The sequence below is a fragment of the Cebidichthys violaceus genome, unplaced genomic scaffold (assembly GCF_023349555.1).
Source record: "Cebidichthys violaceus isolate CVI_PGR_0920_01 unplaced genomic scaffold, fCebVio1.0.p SCAF_2, whole genome shotgun sequence".
NCBI classification, from domain to species: Eukaryota; Metazoa; Chordata; class Actinopteri; order Perciformes; family Stichaeidae; genus Cebidichthys; species Cebidichthys violaceus.
Window position 1 is genome coordinate 7392794 of NW_027176372.1, and position 23793 is coordinate 7416586.

A 23793-nucleotide genomic window follows, 5' to 3' on the forward strand; every position below is an offset into this window, starting at 1 on the left:
TGAGGAACTGATCGGAACGCTGCCAGTTTTCTTAGCCAATCAGCTGCTCCCCTTGGTCAATTCCCCTTGGAGTGTTGTTTTTGTTTGACCCGCCCACACGGTGAGCAGCGTCCCTGATTGGCTGAAAGTTTCAGGACCTTCACTTTGAACAACTTGACATTTCCTTGTAGCGATACTAAGGACGGGGACTTCAAAATACCAATACGTAGCTGTTTCTACCACTGTCTGTCAAAAGAGGTATGTATATTTTAGAACAATGATATGTAAAAAAAAAAAAAAACAGTCCTTACAACAAACAAGACAGTCTGAGTTTCCTTTACCAGTAACGTAAATTGAGCTAGTCAGTGTTTCGCGTTGTAATCTTATAGTGCTTCCGGGAGAGGATAGCTGTAAACACACCAATGAACCAATATTCCCACAATTATCTTGTGCAGAGAGCTGTGTGTGTGTGTGTGTGTGTGTGTGTGTGTGTGTGTGTGTGTGTGTGTGTGTGTGTGTGTGTGTGTGTGTGCGTGCGCGCGCGCGCGCGCTGATAACACATGTGTTAATGACTTCCTGAATGGTGTTTCGCTATGAGCAGACATCATAATTTAACACTATTGGGCGTTCCTCAGTCATAAATAGGGATGAACCTATCCGACTTTTTCAGTCCCGGTTCCGATAGCGGTACCTGGGCTTTGGCTGTCGGTACCGGTGTTACACCCTAACTGGTTTTCAAACCTACAGGTTTCCCTTCCGCGACTATCATAGATACGCCCCAGGTAACCAGTTGTTTCAAATCAGCCGAAACCAGAACGTTTTCTGAACACACAGGTGTGACTGACATTTAATCAAGATTACATAAATATAAATGCACTGATTGTTATTTATTTAAGTAATGGAATCCAACACCATATCTTCTCATTGTCAAACATACTCGATGCAACTATTTCAGTCAGTATAGGACAGCGCTCTACTCTCAAACACTGTTACAGACAGTTACTCTATGTATAATGGTACATTCAAGATATTTGGTATAATAGATTACCTTTTAATACTAATATATTTAATGGGTATTTATAGGTATGATAAACTCTCTTAATCCATCCACGGTGTTAACCGCACTAACCACAGTAAACATGACTAACCAGGATGTGAACAACCTCCAGGAAGAACTAGTCTGAATGTTGTGGTCAGTCTGAACCCACCATGGGTTCTGAGGTTTTGAGGTTGAAGAATACATTTAAAACTGCTGTATCAGCATCCTGTGTCAGATTACCAGAACCGAATATGATGACAAAAATCCCTGAAACGAGACACTCGATGACTTTCTGCTATCCAGTAAGGAAGAACAGTGAGTGGACTATATTTTTCTTTGAAAAAAACAAACAAATCTCTTAAAGTCATGCAGTGTAGTTAAAGGATTACTTCACCCAAATTGCAAAGTAAAACATGTGTATTTCTCCAGACAGCTTCCTGCTGCCACCCTCAAAGGCGATAAATGCAATTCTGTTTAAAATGCCTGTAATACGTGGTTACCCTGCATAAAAGGCTAGTTCATAAACATATTAAATGAGTGTTCTGGCTGGATCCGGGTGACTAACTACCATGGTAGGCGTGTTCTGAGGGAAACCTGTCTAGCTTTTAAAAACTGTTCTTTTTCTTCTTCTCTTTGTCTAAAGAAGTAAACAAACACAAATCTAAAGGTACCATGTCAGGATTGTTGTTTCTGTAACAGGTTTGATATATTAAAATCTTTTTTATTATGACCGATATTTCATCACAATCAGTTTGTATTGCTATACTGATATCTGTAGCGGCCTCAAAAATCCAGTATCAGTCGGGCTAATGTTGTTGTTGCTGTTTAAGAGTTGTCAGTGTTCAGCACTCAAACAGTACAAATAAAGAGTGTGTAAAAACTAAAGTAACCAAAGTGGACAGAAAAGGTTTGTTTTAAACTGCATTGAAAGTCTTTTGATGAACCCTGAACATGCTTTGACAGAGTGCAAGATACTGGATACCAGAGACTGGAAGAGTTGTTTTTATGTGGGGGGGGGGGGGGGGGGGGGGATGTCACTGTTTAAATGTGCTCTGATCATTCACGCCTGCAGGAACATGGCTGAGCACCACGCCGATGGAGACGTGCAGAGTGGTGGGGACACTGTGGACGCTTTGCCACTTTTTAAGAGGTAATTATTGTACACTGATGACTGTCTGAATACCCGTGATGTTATGTGCCTAAAGATGTCTGCTCTGTCCAATGAAAATGAGGTCGTTATTCTAATAGGGGTAGCGTTGGATCCCACTTTAAAGCTGGTGATAAAGAATCAGCTTGTCCCACTGACAGGTGCAGCAAAGCTAACGGGAGAGCGAGGATGTAAATGAAACATTTCTCAAATTAGTCAAAGTCTTTATCGCTAACTTCCTGGTCCATTGTTCAGTTTGCTATAAAACCATTGGCATCAGAGCTGAAGACCTACTCCTATGCTGACTTAAAAACAATACAGTTATTCTACTGCACTGATTCATCTTTTGGAACATTACCGATGCTGCTTGGATGCGTCACCCTGTGTAATGAGAAGACTCAGGGAAGACTTGGACTGTGAACAAGTTTAGATACCACTGAGCTGTCGCCAGAATATGTTAAAAGTGACAAAACGAGTTCCTCAGCTTCCTAATCATTGTGCGTTTACAAATTGTGTGTGTGTGTGTGTGTGTGTGTGTGTGTGTGTGTGTGTGTGTGTGTGTGTGTGTGTGTGTGTGTGTGCATGCGTGCGTATGTACATGTTCAGGCTAAATGCAAAGCCCAAAGGCAGCAGCGGGACAGCTGAGGAGACGGACTCGTCCCCCAGCAGTAAGACAGCTGGCTCTGACCCGTACCGCTACAAAATGGACTACCCCTGCATGGGAACCTGTCTGATCATCAACAATAAGAACTTCCACAGCAGCACAAGTAACTACACTCGCTGATGCACAAACACACACCTGTGTCTGTCATGTCAGGCCCATGTGCACAGATGTCCTGTAGCTGTAATAACTTTCTAAAAAACATTAGTCCGTGCTTGAGTTATCCACGAGTGTGAAAGCTCGTCATGCTCTCCACAGTTCTTCCATTCCTAACTCCACCGTGTTGTGTGTTGAGTGTTCTGAGTGTTCTGCTGTGAGAGATAAAGTAGGGCTCAGGTCAAATGGGCTTTTTTTTATTTCTGCTGATGAAGGTTCATACCTGAAGCTCCGTTCTAAATTGAATACTTTTCTTTGTTTTACTTTTAGTACATACAGCAGCCGCCCTTACAAAGTCAGAACAGCCAGAAAAGCATGCTGGCTTGCATCCTGCAAAATGCGACCAGATGTAGTAGAACATCGTGGTTTGTTAGGCATACTGCTTTTGTCACACTATGTATTGGTACATACTAAATATTATTCTGGCATACTAAATGGTGTGGCAGTGTGGGTGTTGGAACACACAGTGTGTGAAATGACCCGGATGTGTCTACGTGGCGGCCGTGATAAGAGCTGGTTGAAGTCGACCATCCTTTACGAAAGGAAAGGAGATAATGCCGTCCCACATTTCCTTGCAGCAGCATTTAAAGACAAGGCAGACCCACAGCAATAGGTCGTATAATTCTCTTAGCACCGCGGTGGTCTTTTCCTCAATCCTTATGAACTCTCCTTCACATCTCTCCTTGACCTCCATGACGCTTTCCGTTGAGGTGAAGTGGTTAGGAAAAGACATAGGACTTAGGACAAGTTGACCACAGCTTAGGTCTTTTTCCAGAGAAGACATTTTGACATGTCACAGTATGAAAATCACGGGTGTAAATAATAGAATAAAATCAGTTTCAGTCTGAGAACTTAACCTGGTGTCTTGATGCTGATCACTGTCATGACGTGGCTTACTGGGACTCTGGAATGAACAGAGCCAACGTTAATGTAGTAATGTCTGTCATGAACAAGGATCAGATAGTCGTACTCGCTCCACAACTTCTCTCCATATTTTTTGAATAAAGATTGCATAATGATAACTGGATGAAAAGTTTCTGTTTCTCTAGAAAGCGTATTAAAGCCTCGACATAGTCACGCCACCTCCGTTTCTGCCTCACTGAGTTTATCAGAAGGAGTCACAGTAGTCCGTTGTGTTTTGTCATTTCAGAGACAGCTGCCAGAAAATGACTTTTTCAGTGTAAACTCTAAACCGTGTTGTGTTGTGTCTGTGTGTTGCACTTCTACCTGTGGTTTCTGTGTGTCTCTCCAGACATGAGTGCTCGGAACGGGACGGATGTGGATGCCGCCGATGCGATGAAGACCTTCTCTAAGCTGGGCTATAAGGTCAACGTGGCCAACGACCAGACCACGAAGGAGATGACACAACTGTTGTATAAGGGTAACAGAATCTACAGTCTGTCATTCATTCAAAGCATTGTTTCCCCATTTCATGTAGTGTGGTTTTGAAATGGTTTGTAGAATATTTTTCCCAGAAAAAAAATTGCCTTTGCAATGTTTAAAAAAAAAAAGAGTCAGATTAGTTCTTGATTGAGCTTTAGATATGTATATTTCTTGCAGTATGAGAACTTAAACTGCTAGATGCTAAAATATCAGGGCTTTCCTCAAGAGAATGCTAATTGAAATGACAACGTCTCTTTTTCCACCTGTTCTTCTGTGTGTCTAGTGTCCAAGGAGGACCACAGTAACAGTGCGTCGTTTGCCTGTGTGTTGCTGAGTCATGGAGACGAGGGGGTGATATACGGCACTGACGGCTTTGAAAAGTTGGAAGACCTGACAAAGAACTTTAAAGGAGACCGCTGCAGGAGTCTGGTGGGGAAACCCAAGCTCTTCTTCATACAGGCGAGTTACTGGGAATGTTCTCCTCCTTTTATGTGGACGTGATGATGGAAAATGTAGGCAGGTACAGCAATTCATTCCTCAGTGCGTGCTATAGTGAGTAAAGCTGAGTCCTCCTGCCTACATGTACCAGGATGCACTTTAAATATACCCATGTTACCACACACACACACACACACACACACACACACACACACACACACACACACACACACACACTTGGAGTAGTTGACACGCACTTGTTGATCCAGCTCAGGGGTATTCAGTTACAATTCAACGAGGTCCAGTTAGAGAGAATTTCCTCATTAAAGGTCCAGAACATCACAGTAATGTCTAACTAATTTAGCCCCATAATTATTGAAATAGCCTAACAGTTGTATTAACATCTGTATGTAGTCAACTACTACTGTCAAATGAAATAAAGAAAGTTCAATTGAATAATATCTCAACAATATTTATTGTCAGATTTCAAATTGAACTGGATGAATTATAAATAATAGATAGTCTAATAATAAATAAATGATCTTTTCTCATGTTTAAGTAAAATAAGAACTGGATTAAAAAAGTAAAATACATAACAGAAAGCTTTTTTAAATGTGCATCTTAAAATAAAGTACTTCATTTTAGAAAACTGAACTGAATTGTCCTGCAGCTTTAAATTCAGTTCATTCTGGTGTGAAGTGATACAATATTATAGTCTCATCTTCTAAAAAGAGAATTTTTCCGGACCCAATTGTATCTGGACAAGGTCCAGCGTCCAGATACACCCTGGTCTGGGTCCGGATCCAGACCGCGGTCCGCCTGCTAGTGGCCCCTGATGTAGCTCCTGTAGATGCTTGTTTTGCGTGTCCACATAGCGCCTTTTTGTAAAACTAACGAATAGTAGCACAAATAGATAATACAAAGCAAAGGAGCACTGCTAGTGGATCGTACTACGGGGGTTAGAGTGGTGATATGTTGCCTAGATATTGCTGTCACAGAATCTGCTGATTGACTATGTGCAGTACAATTACCTTTTGCACCTGGATTCCCTTGTCACCCTATCCAGGCGTGCCGCGGGTCAGACCTGGACGGGGGATCCCTCGTTGAGACCGACAGTGTCGACGCGCAGACGTCAGAGAGGATTCCTGTGGAGGCCGACTTCCTGTACGCTTATTCCACCGCTCCAGGTAACCTCTGATGGAAGGTTTTTCTGTCAAACAACTTCTGTTCTACCCGTGAAACCACGGATAGAACCTGAGTACGTTTGTTGTTTATGTGCACCTTGTTTTACGAGCGTTAACACGGCAAACCGTCCTGCAGGCTACTACTCGTGGAGGAACACTCAGAACGGCTCGTGGTTCATGCAGTCGCTGTGCGAGATGCTGCTGCATTTCAGAGGAGAGCTGGAGCTGATGCAGATCATGACTCGGGTCAACCGCAAGGTGGCGCTGAACTTTGAGTCCGCCTCCAACCTACCCGGGTACAGCGGCAAGAAGCAGATCCCCTGCATCGTCTCCATGCTGACCAAAGACTTCTACTTTCCTAAAAATTAAGATTGTCTTTACCTTTAACAACGACTAACCTGTGGGAAGCTTGAGTCAGAAGGGACTGTGCTGGTATCGCTAATTCCATCTTCATCTATTTCACCTTTGGAGATGTCAGATTTCTGCTCTCTTAGTAGAAGGTATTGCCGTGCGTTGCATAGTTCATGTAAAACAGGACAGCATTAAGTTTTATCGTGACTTCAAGGAGAACCCAAATGCATTAACAACACTAGGATAAAAGGGAGCAGATCAGTGCAGTTTATGGAGCCTGAATTGTTTTTTTTAATGATTTTTATTTTTAGTGTTTGGTCTAAGCCAGTTTTAATTCTATCTTTGATTGTCATGTGTTACAGGAAAGATACTTCAGGGTGTGGGGACAGTTTCCAGGGATGTATTTTCACTAAGCCTGCTTCAGCGACTGCACATATAAACATTAGCAACGGTCGTGGAAATGTAGACTTCTTCTAATTTGACTACATATATGTAATACTGTAGATTTAAAGGGTAAGCAGTGGATTTACCAAGTACAATGTGTCTGCCTTTTTACAGTTTTTGAATGCAATAAATGCACAATAAAATAAAAAAAGAGGTTGGTTTCACTGTCTCTTGAAAAATGTAGTGATACTCATGTAGCCATGATGATTGTAAATGTTTGTACTACATTACTTCTGTACTCTGGGGATGCTTGCATACATGTAACTGGGATTGATGATGGATTGTTTTGGCAATGATAAAGGTGAATATGATTACAGACAAAGTCATTGTCCAGAATAAAAACAATAAAGCAAAGTTTGTTTCCATTGTGGTCCTCGTTTTGTTTTGTCTCCACTCTGATCGCGAGCAGGAAGATCAGTCAGCAGGGAAGCACTTGGAGAAGTTATTACAGATGCTATTATTATATTATTGTGTCACTATATAATATTTTTCCAATTGAAAAGTCAAATATAACTCCGTACGAACCGGGAAAGATAGGTCTAAGAAAATAAACATGCAAAACAAAAACTATTTCACAACCATTTCTTCACCAAATGTGTCAAACTTGTGTCAGTCTCCTGCAGCTTATTTGAAGCGAGGTGGAGAGACAGCGAGATCCTCCTTGTGGCACTGGCACCTCAGCGGCACTTCAGCGGCAAGCGTCGTTCGGCGCTCGTTCGTTCGGCGCTCGTTATTAAGCTGCCGAGCTGAGCGGGTGGAGCCACATTTCCTGACAACTCTCATTGTTGTCACGATAGGATTTTGATTAAACTATATTACGAACTGTATTGCATCAAACAATAAACAGTTTAATCGAAAAGTAGTAGAAGATTATTATTGGATAATAATTAATGGATACATTAATATTAAATCGCATGTAGTCAACTATTGTTGCTAGCATACTCCCATCGGCCCACGTTTATTTATTTATATTTATTTATTTTTTCGTCTAATGTTACCTTGGTGTGTGCTTGCACCATAGACTAACAGTTGACTTGCATACGGTCATTCTATTGCCTTCACTTTTATTTTGACATTTGTTTACTTCCGGACTACCTGTCTTACTCTGCGTCGCTCTTCAAAAGAAAAAAACAAATAATCCATAAAACAGACTATCAAAACGTACACGGACCAGAGGGGCAACAATCCTCTGACGCCTAGTGGCACTGCTCTGACTACTGGCGACACTCCTGTGACAACTGTTGGCACTGGCAGCTTGTGGCACATAATGACACCTACATATAAGCAGAGGAAGAGTGAAAATATTACTTCTTTTTTTTTTAATGATTCGAAAATTTAGGCATAACCACTTGTCAGGGTCTGTAGATGCTTGGATGTCACGAAAAAGTGAAAAACAAACAAAAAAGAGTGAAAAACGTATTAGTTATTGATTATTGCAGCTGGTAATCTTTGACTATTAAGGCCTAATAATAAAGATAGTAAAGATTGTATTTTTATTTCAAAACGGTCTAAATCATGACGTTGATGGCGGAAGTATTTAAATAAAGTAATAGTTGAACCTGGTTGCTCACAGGCATACCGTTATAAGCCAGCTACATAGATTGACTTATTCGGACCGTTACTGAGTTACATTTCCCATCCGATTTCAATGGGTGCTGTTTATATTCAGGGGTTTATGATCTACTTGTTAGAAAACACGTTTTTTCTCCAGTTAATTAGAAACCAGGGCTGCTTTTCTTGGCCATGCATTTAATCTATTGACACATTGAGGCCTGGAGATAAAAGAGTGAATAGTGAGTCACCACTCAAAGTCAGGACTTGACCGCCTGCTGTTTTCTCATCATATTCCTATGATATGATATGATATATGATATGCCTCGTTCTAAAACATCTCGACTTTCCTGTCCGTACATCCAGATTGATAGAGGCTATGAACCTGCTGTTGAGCCCGTTGTGTACTTTGCTTTGGGAGTATGAATGATTAACAGTTTATGAGGACAGTTTTTGGAAGTCAGGGGTGAAACATGTGAGCGCGCGGCCACTAGAGGGCGCCAGAGAGACGTGTAACGCATTCTTAGGGCCGTCTCTCTCCGTAATGAATCAGCAGCGCTACAGAAGTGCGCCATTCCAGGAACTGACACTGTGGTTACACATTTAACCCCTTGGTGCACGCGCAGATAATGTGCATCTAATACAGATGATTTTCTTTTCTTTTCGGTGCGTGCAGACGAGCAGGTGTTTCATTCCAGCTGTCGCTCTTGTCTCTGCATGTCTCAATACTTTGAACAAGGGTTATTTGTACACTACATCTTGCTGTTAAAGTATTATGCTCTATTAGTTTATCAGACCCCTCCCCAGTCTTGGCTGCACGTGTGTGTGGGTGTGTGTGTGTGTGTGTGTGTGTGTGTGTGTGTGTGTGTGTGTGTGTGTGTGTCAGAGGGAGATAACCCAGGCTCTGCTGGTCCAGAGTGTTGCTACCTGATATTAAGACCGTTCATAACGTCTTCCTGTCACCGTTTACATATATTTAGTTTAAATAACAGTACTTTTTATTCAAACATCCTATGTTCTGTTCCTGTACTGCACTATGGTTTCTCTTTGGTGTAAACAGAAAGGGCCATGTAGGGGGCAGACTGTATTATGATCATGACTCCATCTGAAGATGTATGAAGGTTGCACGTTGAAGCTTGAATAGCTGCTTTGTGTGCATTTTATTCTAAAGCTTTGGTTTTAACATCATTACAATAATACAAACGTATACACTGTCATTATTTGCACAAGCCTATACAACCAATATTATCTTTTACTATATATTCAGATACAATTGCGCTTTTAATCATGTTAATCAACGGTGCAGTTTTGGTAAGTCTGCAAAACAACTTCCTAATGGAAACTTCTTTGTTCCGTGTAAAAATGTACTTTGCTCGTCTTTTGAACCCACATTTCTAACTATTGGACATCTGTTCGGCGCAAGCAAATATAGTGGAAATCTGCACTTTCCTAATAACTGCAGGTGGGCCGTCTAATCTCTCTCTCACACACACACACACACACACACACACACACACACACACACACACACACACGCACACGCGCCTCAATTTTCTTGTTTCGTTTCCAGCATCAGCAGCGTAGAAAAGGGTGGAGGGGACGAGGACGGGAGGAGGGGAGGAGGCGATACAGCAGAGGAAGTGAAAATGAAATCCGGCTCAAAGATCGTCTATATTTGAGAAGAGGACAATTCAAAAGTGGGCATCCCCCAGACCTCCCCTGCTCTTCAACTTTGACTACATTATCAACTGTAAATCACACTTTAAGTTGTTTTACCCAACCTGACATATTTTGTTGGAATAACGGTGTACACGTAGAATATCATAGACTATGGTTCTCAATCTTATAACTAGTGGTGTTGACAGTGGTGCATGGGGAAGATAAAACATGGAAACAATACTAAATGGTGTTACAACAGCCTATTATGTCACATTTAGATCATAAAACAAGCATAAGGACACTCAAAGAGCTATTTTAGAGGTAAAAAAAACAAAACAGAAATTACTTAAATAAAAAATGACTAAAAACTATTGAAATCGCCATACAAAACAATATTGCAGTGGCAATGTGATTACTTCGAATTACGAAGAAGAGTATTGAGAGTAAATATTTGCAACAATTGTATTAACTATATAGGACACGGGTGTACGGGGTAATTTAATTTTAAATCTAATTTTGTATACACTTAGAGTGACTAGAAACATCTGTCCAGGGACTACAAATGAAAAAAAACAGCTTTCTTTCTGACATTAGTTTTAGTACTACTCTGTTGCTGTTTTCATCAGCTAAATAAATAAACAAAGCACGAGAGGCGGCGCGCGGTGGTTGCATAGACGGCTCGGTTGGCACCAAGAAATGAGAATCAGAGTGAGCCCTCTTCGTTCGGGCGCGCACGCGGCCAAATGACTTCCGCGACGCCGCTCGGATCGACCCAAAGCGAGAGCACGAGAGCAGGAGGGGGATTTCCAGCTCGAGCCCCCACTTCCCGATCCAGCCGTTGTTTTGCTTTCGGTCTGGACACAGAAACAGAAATAAACGACGGCCACCCTTTTCCTTTTTTCTGTTTAAAACCACAAACAACTTAACTTGTCCGACTTCAGCGCCGCTTGTTATTCTGACAGCGGGACCGTGAGGCTGCAGGCCGTCCGGACAGAACAGGTAACATTTTTATTTCCGCATATTAGCACCGTTGACTCGCACTGACACAGACTTCCCACAGGACGACATGACGGCTCGCTAGCTCGATGTGTAAGTGAAAGTACTACTGTAGTTTCTTCTCTGCGTTTGTAGACTAGCTACGGCATTTATTTTCACGTTTGCCTCGGCTTGTTTGTGGGTCAGCACGCTAGCAGACAGCAGACAAACAGACGTGACCCCTATTCAACTGCAATACTAAATAAACCTGTTACGAACATTTCCCAGAAGGCACAGCTAACATGCCTGGGACTTTTCGTTTTATTAATATTTGGTAGCGTAGCATTAAAGGGAGTGTTTTTTGTCAGTTTGACATGTTTAAAGGCTTTGCAGTTTTAACTGATATGTGAGGAAAACTGGTTTTGGCTTGTGAACATTATTCATGCTGTATTCAGGTGTTCGTGCGTATGTCAGAGTGCTGTCAGAAGTATGTCATTTGAACTGCACCACAAGTAACGTGTCATGTTCTGCAAACTAGACCTGTTTTAATAAATTGGTCGCTCAGCGATTTAATTACCTATTGAGAAAACAACAATAAATGTGATTCATTGTACAATTAAACAAAACAACCCACATTGCCACATAGCAATATAACCAGTTATTGAATTATTCTCAAGATTTTCTTACCGTTTGTTGCATTGTAACTGTGTTTACTACTCCAGCTGGACAAACGTTCTGTCCCACAATTATAACTTGTATACTGTACACTATTTTTACTACCACCTTTTCAACAATATCGTTGGCCATGGTCATATAGAGCTGATTATCTTGTACTGTAAGCTGGATGCAGCTGGAAGCTTGGGCACTGTGGCTCATGAAAATGGATCATATTTTGCACTTGATGCTGCGCCATGTCACCCTGTTTGACCTGTTGGGGAACGTTCTCTCCTGTCAGGAGGCAGTGCGGTGGCTCACTGGGCTGAGCGGACTTTGATCACACCAGACTGCAGAGATCATAACCCTGCTCTTAAATCGAACGTGGTGTTTTTGGCCCACTGTTTGAGAGAAACATGCTGCATTCGTTAACGTCTCTTACTTCTTTCTGTCGTCCACCGTCTTGTCTTCTAAAATGTGTCATTTAAGATTTAATGCAGCCAGACAAAGAGGATCAATATGTGGACTGCACGGCTGCAGGAGCAGTCGAGATAGTGCGAGTTCGCTGTCATGGGCTTGGCAGGACTTTTATCTTTACGACCACAGATAAAATGGATGGAACTCTCCCTTTTTTTGTTTTGCTCTCAAAGAATGATTGTATGAAAACTAACCTTAAAGGTGCAGCGTGTAGGATTAGAATCGCAGATGGCGACCAACTGAAACTTCTCCCATGTGAAAACATGAAGGGCCCCAGCTAGAGCCAGTGTTTGTTCTGGGCAACTGTAGAAACATGGTGGCACGCTCCATGCAGGGAAGACCCGCTCCGTATGAATCTTAAGCTAACGAAAACACAACCATTCTTATTTTTAGGTGAGCATACACTAAAGAATTATACTTATTATCATTCTATTGTGTTTCTGCCAGTAGATCCCTGTGAATGCTACGCACTGTTCCTTTAAGTGGTTGCTTCCTCTCACATTGGTTGACACAGTAGCCATTATGTTTTCATATTTGTTTTGTTGTCTGTTCTAATTACACCCCCTTTTTTTCCTCTAATGAAATTAAACATAATAGTCATAATATACTATAATATAGCAACTTTTGAAGAAAATACTTAATTTAAATGTAATCTGTCCTCAAACATACAAATGGTATCTATAATAAATATCCATGTTTATGTGAACTTGTGTGTGCTCACAGGATACAATGCCGGTAGAGAGAATGAGGATGAGGCCGTGGCTGGAGGAACAGATCGACTCCTGTCAGATACCAGGACTCAAATGGGTTAACAAAGTACGTGTACACACGCGCACACACATACACACACACACACACTGATATAATATTTCAAGAGCTGACACAATGTAAATGTCTCTAGGAAAAGCGAATCTTCCAGATCCCATGGATGCATGCTGCGCGTCATGGCTGGGACCTGGAGAAAGATGCTCCGCTCTTCATGAGATGGGCCATACACACTGGTAATAGTCACATCTAACCACACACTCAGTGTCATGCAGACCAGACACCGCACAGGTTCTCTCTCTAAAATCAAAGAATCTTGTGATTTGTGCAACGTGTTTTTTTTGTTGTTGTTTTTAGGAAGAAAACAAAATGATCCAAGTTGTATGAGTTTCCTATTCAGTTAGGCCAGAGGAAGCTTCTCTACAGGTTCCTCTGTTAGGAAGCACACAGTAAGAGTAGAAAGTCCCACAATTCCTTGCTGCATCAGTCGAGAGGAAAATGTTTTTAAGTCAGAAACAGTCAGTGGGAAATGAAAATGAAATTTAAAAACTCCTATTTTTCTTTTATACTTAATTGTTTGGGGGGAGAAAAAAGGTTTGATTATACCAGCTGTTGTCAAACTAAATAATACTAACCAAGTTCCAGTGTTTGTTGTATGATGTGTCATACCCAGCAAATGCACACAATCTATTTGTCTAATCCCCAGCAGTATAAGTAGACAAATGCAAGTTGCAGAAAAGAAGATCTTAATTGAATAATTCGGTACCAGGAAAACGATAGTGACATTTGTCGTAATAAATGTAATATTTAAAATTATAAATGTGGTCAATCTTCTGTGATTGTCTGTCTCTGTGTGCATGCAGGTAAATACCAGCCAGGCACAGACCGTCCAGATCCCAAAACGTGGAAGGCGAACTTCCGCTGTGCCATGAACAGCCTGCCGGACATCGAGGAGGTGAAGGACAAAAGCATCAAAAAGGGAACCAATGCCTTCCGGGTCTATAAGATGCTCTCCTCCTCAGAGAGAAGCATGAAGAAAGGTGGGTGCTGCTGCTGTGGTTAACAATCACTGTTACACATTTGATCTGTCCAGATTGATTGAGGCTTTTAAATCCATGCGTTTCTGTCTGTATGTCCATTTAGGAAAGAAGAAGACAGACAAGGAAGGGAGGCCCAAGAGAAATAAAGAGGTAGACATACACATAAATCATCAAGGACTTGTTCACACGTGACACAACCTTCTTAAAAACATTTCATTGCGGCAGCAATATCAGGTTGTGTCTTAGCTGGAATAAGCTGTTTATAAGCCTCACTTAGAAGTATATTTCTATAGCTAAATACCTGGTGAAAAACCATCAGCAAAAAGCGTACTAATGTCTGTGCACTGGATCACTACATCCCTGCTCTTTGATTGGTTTCTCATTATCGCAGTTGAAATGTAATGACGTTATTATATCAGGGACCCTGTGTTTAAATGGACATGTGAGTATTGGTATGCATATAACCGGTATGAATGAACGTCTGTGTTCTAGCAGTTTAAATGAAATGTTTATTTACAGGTGTTCATCACATCTGCTCCTGTAACATTAAAGTCACTCTTCTTTTTGGACTTAATTATCAGTCTTTTGTCACCATCAGGTAGCTTCTCCATCTCCAGACAGGACTCTTCCTGGAGCTCATGTGGGACCTATTGACTACACCATGCAGGACCTCATCAAACTGGAAGTGATCAAAGAGGAACCTCTAGAGTTTACCATGACGGACAGTGCCTCAGGTACCACACCAGCATTCTTCTTCATTCATGTAGTTCTGGGCTCAAGTCAGTGTTTTGATTTTATAGCTCTTGAATAACTCTGCTTAGATTTTTGAGGTGTGTGAATAGCTGATGGAGATAACATTATCTCATCAGTGGGTGAATGTGTAACTAACACACACTTGAGATGTATTAATCAATAATTAATTTACAGCACTAGAGTGAATTCATGCGTTCAGCCTGTCATAACATATCCGTCGTGTGCGTTCATAGCCATTCACAGTTCAGTAGAAGACCACATGATCGCCAGCGAGCAGCTGCCATTCGTCTGTCAGACGATCGAAGTGACCACTGAGAACGAAGAGCAGACTGTGAGCTCCTCCCACTCCTACCCGCTCCAGATCTCTCCTGTGTCTTCATGCGGCGGTGAGACATGCACGCACACACGCACACACGCACACACACACGCTTACACATACATGGGAACCCCACTTCTGACCAGTTCTGACGAGCACCCCTTTGAGAGCGTGGTGGTTACCATAGATACAAAGCAGCAGCTTTCTAGGACATGGTCAATGGTACATGTGTGTTACAACACACCAGCCCAAATCAGTTCTTATTATTTGTTCTGGGTTATTGGTGTTCACTTTTAATAGCGAGTAAAAAAACAATGAGATGGTGACCTCATGAACTGTGGATGTCTGACATCTTCCCCTATTACATCATCAACATAAAGTGTGTTTGTCCTCTGTAGTACAGTCCCTAGATCTTATCTTCAGTGTGGGCAAACAGCTGACTGTTGAAAATAACCAACAATTGTTGTGAAACAGAAAAGACAATCATGAAAGCAAACACTGATTTAATAAGACTTGTCAGGTTTGTAGTTTATGGAGTTATAGGAGTGACATCAAAATAATAAAAAAAGAATATCTCGAAAAGAATAGGAAAATAAATGTGGAAATACAAACAAACAAAACTACAAAACTGTTAACTATAAAGACAAATAACAAATTATAAAGGAATAATTACAATTATTTTCACATTCACTTGTTTGTTTAACTCTCTATATATATCTGTATATATTGTATTTATATATCTGTATATATTTCTTTTTATATTTAAAAAATGTATGTAATGTAGTTTATTTATTTTTCCTTATTCTTTTCTATATTGCTTTTGCTATGCCTTGAAGGGCCAAGCTGTCAATCAACTGGCTGTGGGCGGGCCAGTAAGGTCTGCTCACGTAAATCCTGCTTTAGTTGAGTTTGTTTAGCGCGGACAACAGGAAAAAAACAGTTTAAATATTTATATTACATTAAATATAATACAGTTAACTATAAGCAAGTACCACATAGAGTATGAAAGGACTGCTTCCTCTGTTAAAGAGATCCATAACCACACATGCTCACTGGAAACATTTCCACCCTGAGATCTGTTTATCTCACATCTCAATGTGTTTTCATTTCTCTTCCCCAACCAGTCAGTCAGGCAGAGTGGCTTCTATCAGTCTACACCTGTAATCATTCCATCGGTCTCTTTGACTTTGTCTCGCACTCTTTTTCCTCCATCGCTACCATGGCTTCAAGAGTCAGGGTTCATTTTAAAATCCTCCATGTTTACCTTCTTTTTGTTTCTTTTCATGTCTTTTTGTCTTTACTCACTTCAACATCAATGTGATCAAAATAAGACTTGTTACAAAATGTCCCTGCATACTAATTTATTAACTGCGTATCCGTGCCTTTATTTATTTATTTCTACAGGGAGCGACACAGACAGTGACACAGAGGACACCAAAGATGTGAGTCTCCCATTAAACACACGGAGGAGAGAGTGATGAATGAATCATTAACTGCTCTGATCTTCAGATAAACAGGTTTTTACCTGCTACAACCCTACTGCTGAAACAGGGTGTGTGTGTGTGTGTGTGTGTGTGTGTGTGTGTGTGTGTGTGTGTGTGTGTGTGTGTGTGTGTGTGTGTGTGTGTGTGTGTGTGTGTGTGTAATGTTGCGAGAGACTGAGAAAAGGGATGGCCTTGTCAGGAATTGTGGCTGTCAAACATTAACAGTTTGATCTGAGGTTGTCCTTTGCAGTACATTGTACCCAAAGTGAACACACACACACACACACACACACACACACACACACACACACACACACACACACACACTACCTGTTATCAGTGGTAAGAGTACAGGGTTTTATCTATGTTGTAACGTAGAAACATTTACTTACTATTTGCTGTTAATAATAGCAGTCAATAAGAAATGCAGTGATTGGCTCTTAGATACAGTAACATTGACACTTGTTTACATGTAATGCATTTCAAAACAACAGCCTGTGAACATCCAGTATATTGTAATATTGTTCCTGGATCACAGCTCCATGCTACTTGTTGCGGTGGTGTTTTACCACAGCGTGTGCGTCAGATATTAGCCTTTGTGGTTCTCTGTGCTTACGTACTTTTCCTCCTCCTCCTTTTGTCATCGTTTGAACAGGGTGTCAGCACAGTCTGGAGGCAGGACTACAACACGTCAGTTCTCAGGGTTCCCACGTGTTCTCTACCCGGCATGGACAGCTTCGTCAGCGCCAGCAAGCCCAACTTCAGGGTGACCAGCACGCGGGACCCGACCCCGCTCATCAGCTACCACACCGACGGCTGGACGCCGGACTACGGCCAGAACTCTCTTGCGTCGGCCAGCCACGAGATGCGCGCAAGCGTCATCATGAAGACCTCTGACGTGAGTCCCTCCTGACCTCTGACCCCCGGGCGAGGGAGTGTCACCGCTGCTTCCAGGGCATAGGAACGACAGAGAGACTTTGTTTTCTCCATCGGGGGGGCCGCGTGCAGCCTGAACATGGCGACTGACAGAAACCTTTGATATTTCTGGGCGACGGATTCACTCAGATTTCAGACTGACTGGTTGACCACTTTATTATTCTGCACCCGTTTGAGTGGGTGGGTCTGCGGGGTGTAAATGTCATCATCTGTCACCGTGTGCGAGGGTAGAACATGTATGCAGACGTGTGGAATCATAGTCGCACCCGTCGTCCCCGTCCACATCCGTTTTGGACTATGTGTATATAGATATATAAATATATCTGGCCTTTTTAGAAACCATAATCAGTCACGTGTCACTGGTAGATTGTGTCCTCTGCTGCTTTGTGCTAACACTTCAACATGCATTCTGCCCAATGAAAGACATTTGACACTTTTATCTAATGAAAGCAGATGGCTTTTAGTTGTTCTGAGTCAGTATTGCCTTACTGTAGGTTTCAAACTAGATCCTCACACCCATCCGCTGGGTTGGATTTTTAGACCGTATGCAGTCTCCAGTCAAACTAATGGTTCCTCATTGTTCATCATAGGAATTTTTTTTATTTTTATTTTTTTTTTACAAATCTCACCTCCTAAAATTGCCAGATTCAGCCACAACGTCATGTACTCACCATTAAGTATTAGAACAGATCTCCTGCCAACTCAGAGTAGTGTCAGCGTGACACACGACACTACACGCTCTACTGTACTGGCGTACGCTGACGGAACAAACAAAGCAACCAACGCTGTCGGCAGACCAGCAGCGAGTTGCAAGAAGAATCAAAGGCACGTTGTTTTTTTCTCGATAAAGATTGACAATCACCGTGGAGCCCTGGACAGCCCCTGCAGTGGAAAGCAGGCGTCTGTCTGTCTGTCTGTCTGTCTGTCTGTCTGTCTGTCTGTCTGTCTGTCTGTCTGTCCGTCTGGAGAACCTCAGGACAATGTAAGCCGCCAACACACGGACGGAGAGAACGACTCACTTACGAGACGGACGGACAGACTGAACAATGCATCCTTGTGTTCTCCTTGGCCTCCTGCCGTTAATAATGTACATAGCTCATATGTATGTAAACCCGCAAGCCGCTTCAGCACCTTACGGACAGCACTTGTGTGAGTGTGAGTGTGTGTGTGTGTGTGTGTGTGAGTGTGAGTGAGTGAGTGAGTGAGTGAGTGAGTGAGTGAGTGAGTGAGTGAGTGAGTGAGTGAGAGAGAGAGAGAGAGAGAGAGAGAGAGAGAGAGAGAGAGAGAGAGAAAAGTTCCTATTGAAGATGTGTGCCTTTGACAGAGTGTGCTTTAGTCTGCTACATGCAGGAAGCTGTCAGGAATTTAGTGTGCGGCTCGAGACAGCAGCGTTTTTTTTGGGAGCGAGGAGGAGTCTTTGTGCATGAGTGTCGACCTGGTTGATTGGGTTTCAACGTGACAAACATCCTCATATATGTTAGAGTGTTGGGTTTAGAGGAAGGAGACTGAATCTCAGGGTTTCAGACGTCCACCGTAACTTGAGCAGCAGCAAGCGAAGTGCAATCCGCGGTCAATCCGGCACGTTTGAAGTGAATGTCTCGCTGCGATAGCGAGGAATAAGGAAGTCAGGTCTGTCATCAGCAGAGGCTCTGCTGTTTATAAGCAGTCCGGTCTCTTCTACCCGTTTCCCAGTTGACTCTTAACGCACAGACGTCTCAGTCCAAGTCTTCCCTCTTGTCTCTTAATTCTCTCTAGTTCAGAGCACAGCAGCCACTTGCCTTAATCTACTTTAGTCTTTAAAGATAGAACAGTTCTTTGAGACCTGATGTGTGCACAGAATGATGAACTGTGGGTGCAAAATGGAAGACATTTAATGTTTGTTGTCTGTTTTTACAAGGTATTATAAAAGCAAGCTGGGTGGTTTTCAATGTTGAATTTATCTAAAAAAAAAAAAAAAAAAAAAAAAGGTAATGTAGTGTTAGGTTATGACCTATGAGTGTTTCAGAAAAGCTACTTGTGTTAGCAGCTAGCAGGCTAAACACAGTCCCAGAGCTCCAAACAGGAAGACGATAGGAATCTAGAAGAACCCACTAGAGAGACGTACACTGGAGCACATCACTGTGGCCGTGGACCCATGGAAGAACCTTTGGTCTCACTTGATAGCAGACGTTGGAGTGGACATCGCTTTACCAAATGTTTCTCTCCATGTGCCTTTCGATTGGTTTATTCCACCTGGTTCCACTTCTTCTTCATAGTGTATGACGCTAATCCTTTTGACACCACCTGGTAACCCATGCATTTTTATCCTTATGAGCCTTTTTTTTTTTTTTTTTATCTTTGGCAATGATGTCATAGTGATCACATCCTGCCTGAAGGCGATGTTTAAAAAGTAACAGGTGGTCATCACAACCCTGTAGTTGATGCTCAGACGCTGTTCATTGTTTGTGAAAGTTAAAATGTGCCTGATTACTAAACGCTTTAAGTGTCGCTCTGCATACAAACAGCATGATCCACATTAGGCCTTTAAGCAAGAGCCGATGTTTTTAATATTGAAGCGTGGGTCAAATGTTCTGACCTCCTGTGTAATTCACTTTGCCTCAAAAGCCCGACCGCTTTAATAGAAAGAGGTCTCGCAAGGAATCACTCAAGTGCACTTACAACGATTTGTCATGTATGTAAAAGGAATGTCGCTGCAGCCAAAGGTTGTTGATGTAATGCAAAAGATGTAATGCTGTGTCCGATCATGTAGTTCCAGCCTGCTTTAGCTTTAGCCGAGGTGTGTCTCAAAGGAAGACATCACCGCTCAGTTCAAAGAAAAACACAAAGCGCTCAGCTTCTAACGCAGACAAACACATTCTCTCTCGCCGCGACGCGTCTCCACTGTTTATTCTCTGTATGCAATGAAAACTACTTGTGAATCATGTAAATCTGAATAAAGACTGTTTTTATATTTATTCTGAGGGCTCTGTGCTTTATAACTGCTGACGGGTTATACTGGGCAAAGATCAGAGTCCAGCTTTACGACTCATGAGACATTGAGCGCTTGTACACTTGTTGAGGAAACAAACGGTAAAGATGTATTTCCTTACTGGAATAAAGAATGAGGATTAAGCTCAGCTCTCGTTTGACATTAGAAACAAAGCCGCCTTGTGTCTAAGGTGTGCAAGTTTGTGCGTGTAATGACATGAAAGTGATCAAGGGGTGGTGTGTGGAGAGTGGAAAACACTCCTCGTGTGTGTGTGTGTGTGTGTGTGTGTGTGTGTGTGTGTGTGGTTTGTCTTTTTGTCAGAGCAGATGTCTCCTCGTTTCACACACGGCTCACTCTGGTCTAACTGAAGCGCTCCTCTGCCGTTTCAGTTTCAGTTGCTGTTCTCAGTTCTCACTCCACTTCCTGTTTGTCTCTGAGGCCTCTGAGGACGGCTCGCGGTTGCCTTGGCGACTGCCGACCTCATGCCGTTAGTCATAGTAAACAGTCTGTGTTTTATATGGTGTGTATATATATATATATATATGCTGTTATGCTCTCCTTCACGAGCTCCTTTGTATCCACATGCCTCCTTTTTTTTTTTAATCTGCAGTCTTCTGGACCACAAACAGGAAGAGTGATCTCAGAAAGTCCCTCAGCTTTCTATTCCCTCTGACAGGACTTCTTCAAATGTGCTACTTTAAAAATGAGTGTTTCTCAGTGGACAATGTCACAGTTGATCCTCTTGTGTTTTTTATCTGGTGTCATTGTGCAGCTCTGCGTTGCACAATGACAATAAACCAACATTGAACCTTGAGTTATCTTGACAGCGAGCTCAGCAAAACCAAGTCCAATCCTCTGCTTTCATTTTCAGGGGAAAAAGAAACACAACTTAAACACCTTAACACAAAACAATTACAGGACAAACTTGGCCACAGATATGATTTAGTCATAATTCCATATTAGATGTAAAAGATTAGATTTGTAGGTAAACTGGTCTGCAAACAGAGTAGGAGTCAGCTCTGCGGTGACGTCTCACTCCTGCCATCTAGTGTCAATAAAAGTCATTGCACACCATTCCCGATCAGGCCGCACGTTTTGTATTTTTTTGCGCAGGTGTTGGCAACGCTGTGAGAGGAGAAGCGTCCCAAACTTTCGGGATAAAGATTAAATATTATTATTAAGCCCGCAGGATTACAGTCAGTGTGCTGTGGCACAGGCAGTTGTGCCACAAAGCCACACTGAATGACAGCCAGTAAGAACACATGTTTAAATAAGTGGTTTTAGTGGTGGGCCAACTGAGTAACCCGGATATGTAAATGCATTAGCATGATATTAAATAAAACCCTGTGTTCCTGCTGTTATTTAACATTATATTATAATTCAATACATTTAAAAAATAAAAAAATACAGATTAAAAATGGTGTTTTAAATGTGTTTAGCTCGAGAGGCCGCTAACGGTGCAGATAGCTCCACATCTTCAGGTGTCGGTGGTGTGGTGACAACGACAATGCGCATGCCTTATGAAGGTGGATGACACACCTGCGGCTCGTCACCTGTTTGATTGGCTATTTGCCGAAAACTATTGTGGTAGTTTGCTCGTAAGCAGAAGGTAGTATTTCTTGTAAAAAAAAATCGAATAAAAAGATGGTAACTGTGGTCACCATAAAGTGGATTATCTCCTTCAGCACACATTTGAAAGTCTGCCTCTTGAATGTTAAATTGAGAATAAACACCAGCAGCGGTACAAACCAACAAAAAAAAATCCTCTGGTTAAAAAAACCAATCCCATTTAACGTGCGGTGGGTTCCAGAAGGGAGATAAAAGGCTGACTGCTAGTTTAACAGAGGAGACGCCTTTGTGGTGTTATTGTGAGAGGATTGGCAAACATGAAAACAACACGGTTCAACTGAGTGACCCGAATGAACAGCGCATCCATACGGAGTAAAGGAGTGAAAGCTACGTGCTCGGTCGGATTATCACCAATGTTTTAACTGTAAGAGGGGAATGTGAAACATGTGAGATAGATGTGTATCTTTAATTTGTTGTAAGAATATCAATTCATCAAAATCCAGGCTGAACACTGTTGTATACTCATTGTTTTTCTTTACTTTTCATGCGTAAGTCATTTTATACTGTACTGTGTGTCATATCGAAAACGGCCAACAGATGTCGCCCTCTCACCACTAGGGGGGTTGTCTGTGCATTGTATTGACGCTTTGTCTGTTTGAGGATTAAAAACAGAACTAAAGTCAGTCCCATAATGCACACCTATTGTCTTAACCTGTAACCTGATAGATTGGGGCGACTGTGGCTAAGTGGAGAGCAGGGTCGTCCTTCAATGCTCCCGTAGCTGTGCCTATGGTGTATGAATGTGATCAAATCTGATCAGGTGTCATTTAGCTCCTGCCATCAGTGTGTGAATGGGTGAATGATGACATTTAGTGTTAAAGCGCTTTGAGTGGTCGGAAAGACTAGAAAAGCGCTCCATGGTACAGTCCATTTACCATGTTACTATAGCTCTGGGATATATGTGTCTCAGTATCAACCTGTGAACTTCAGATACGTTGGCTTCAGTGGTGCTTGTCAGTAAAAAGTTTGTACTGACCATGTCAAAATTTGTTGTTTGACTTTTCCTTCCGGTGAGATAAAGTTGGTAAGTCCCTAAAACATGTGATTTGGAGTATTTGGCCTGCAAAGTAAAAGAATGGATCCAAGTTAAGATTACCCACCTCATCAATAGGGAAGGACTTCAACTGGTGTTGACTAAGGGTTTCACCTGTTTGGTAACAGTAATACTATATTGAATTTCTAAATAAACTTTTTACCCAGAATTAAATCATCAGGGCACTGCTTTCACCTCCATGTTGTGCTACATGTATTGCTAATCAACTAATTGTTGCATTAAAATAAGGTTTTTGTTCACCTGAATTCAGTGCATATTTTCCTTTTGCATGTAAAATATGCTGCATATTACTCTTCTACTGCAGCCGCAACATTCAGGAAAGTTTCTCACTGGCTGCCGCTGGAGGTTGCACGTGCAGTGGCATGTACTATTATCGATACTGCTTATCGGTTCTTTTTGATTATTTTGTGAGAATAAAAAGACAATTAATTAAAAAAGAATCAACATTACTTTATTATTCTTATGTTAACAAATAGTCTTTCTTGAATGCCAACAGCAGAAAGGTTGATATATCTCACTATTGTTGACTATACTATTTCAATGCCTGCAGCCTCAGCCCGACAATCTACAAAAATACAGTCGCAGCTAAACCATTAGCTGAGCGATTAGCTTTCATTTATTAGCTTGTTCTTATTACCAAACTCTGTATTGCATCGCTAACGTTAGTTGCAGTGGACGAGGACGGACGGCTCCTCGACAAACAGTCGAAAAGTCAGCATTTCTGCACATTTAGGTTGTTTTGATAGTCTG

General features: G+C 41.8%; 2 protein-coding genes across 3 annotated transcripts; both read left to right on the top strand.

Moving 5' to 3' along the window:
* The first annotated feature begins 128 nt into the window (after window positions 1-128).
* On the top strand, window positions 129-7145 carry LOC137875193 (caspase-3-like). Its single transcript, XM_068714225.1, has 7 exons — window positions 129-237; window positions 2091-2168; window positions 2772-2932; window positions 4235-4363; window positions 4649-4824; window positions 5870-5990; window positions 6124-7145. The coding sequence occupies exons 2-7, from the start codon at window positions 2095-2097 to the stop codon at window positions 6354-6356; spliced, it is 894 nt and encodes a 297-aa protein (XP_068570326.1). The 5' UTR covers window positions 129-237; window positions 2091-2094; the 3' UTR covers window positions 6357-7145.
* Window positions 7146-10756: 3611 nt separating this feature from the next.
* On the top strand, window positions 10757-20346 carry irf2b (interferon regulatory factor 2b). 2 transcript variants are annotated; one of them, XM_068714227.1, is made up of 9 exons: window positions 10757-10991; window positions 12822-12914; window positions 13000-13099; window positions 13727-13903; window positions 14007-14053; window positions 14502-14637; window positions 14890-15042; window positions 16377-16414; window positions 17112-20346. In XM_068714227.1, the coding sequence occupies exons 2-9, from the start codon at window positions 12828-12830 to the stop codon at window positions 17367-17369; spliced, it is 996 nt and encodes a 331-aa protein (XP_068570328.1). In that variant the 5' UTR covers window positions 10757-10991; window positions 12822-12827; the 3' UTR covers window positions 17370-20346. The 2 variants fall into 2 exon arrangements, with proteins under 2 accessions (XP_068570328.1, XP_068570329.1); XM_068714228.1 differs by lacking the exon at window positions 10757-10991 and adding an exon at window positions 11027-11081.
* The last annotated feature ends 3447 nt before the right edge of the window (window positions 20347-23793 follow it).

What these genes read in the sequence shown, in the direction of transcription:
- LOC137875193 (XM_068714225.1), top strand. Translation starts at nt 2,095, where the DNA reads ATGGCTGAGCACCACGCCGATGGAGACGTGCAGAGTGGTGGGGACACT. An exon ending in GCTTTGCCACTTTTTAAGAG is followed by an intron (nt 2,169 to 2,771) that starts GTAATTATTGTA and finishes GTACATGTTCAG; the next exon opens with GCTAAATGCAAAGCCCAAAG. An exon ending in CCAAGCTCTTCTTCATACAG is followed by an intron (nt 4,825 to 5,869) that starts GCGAGTTACTGG and finishes CACCCTATCCAG; the next exon opens with GCGTGCCGCGGGTCAGACCT.
- irf2b (XM_068714227.1), top strand. Translation starts at nt 12,828, where the DNA reads ATGCCGGTAGAGAGAATGAGGATGAGGCCGTGGCTGGAGGAACAGATC. An exon ending in GAGATGGGCCATACACACTG is followed by an intron (nt 13,100 to 13,726) that starts GTAATAGTCACA and finishes GTGTGCATGCAG; the next exon opens with GTAAATACCAGCCAGGCACA. An exon ending in GGCCCAAGAGAAATAAAGAG is followed by an intron (nt 14,054 to 14,501) that starts GTAGACATACAC and finishes TGTCACCATCAG; the next exon opens with GTAGCTTCTCCATCTCCAGA.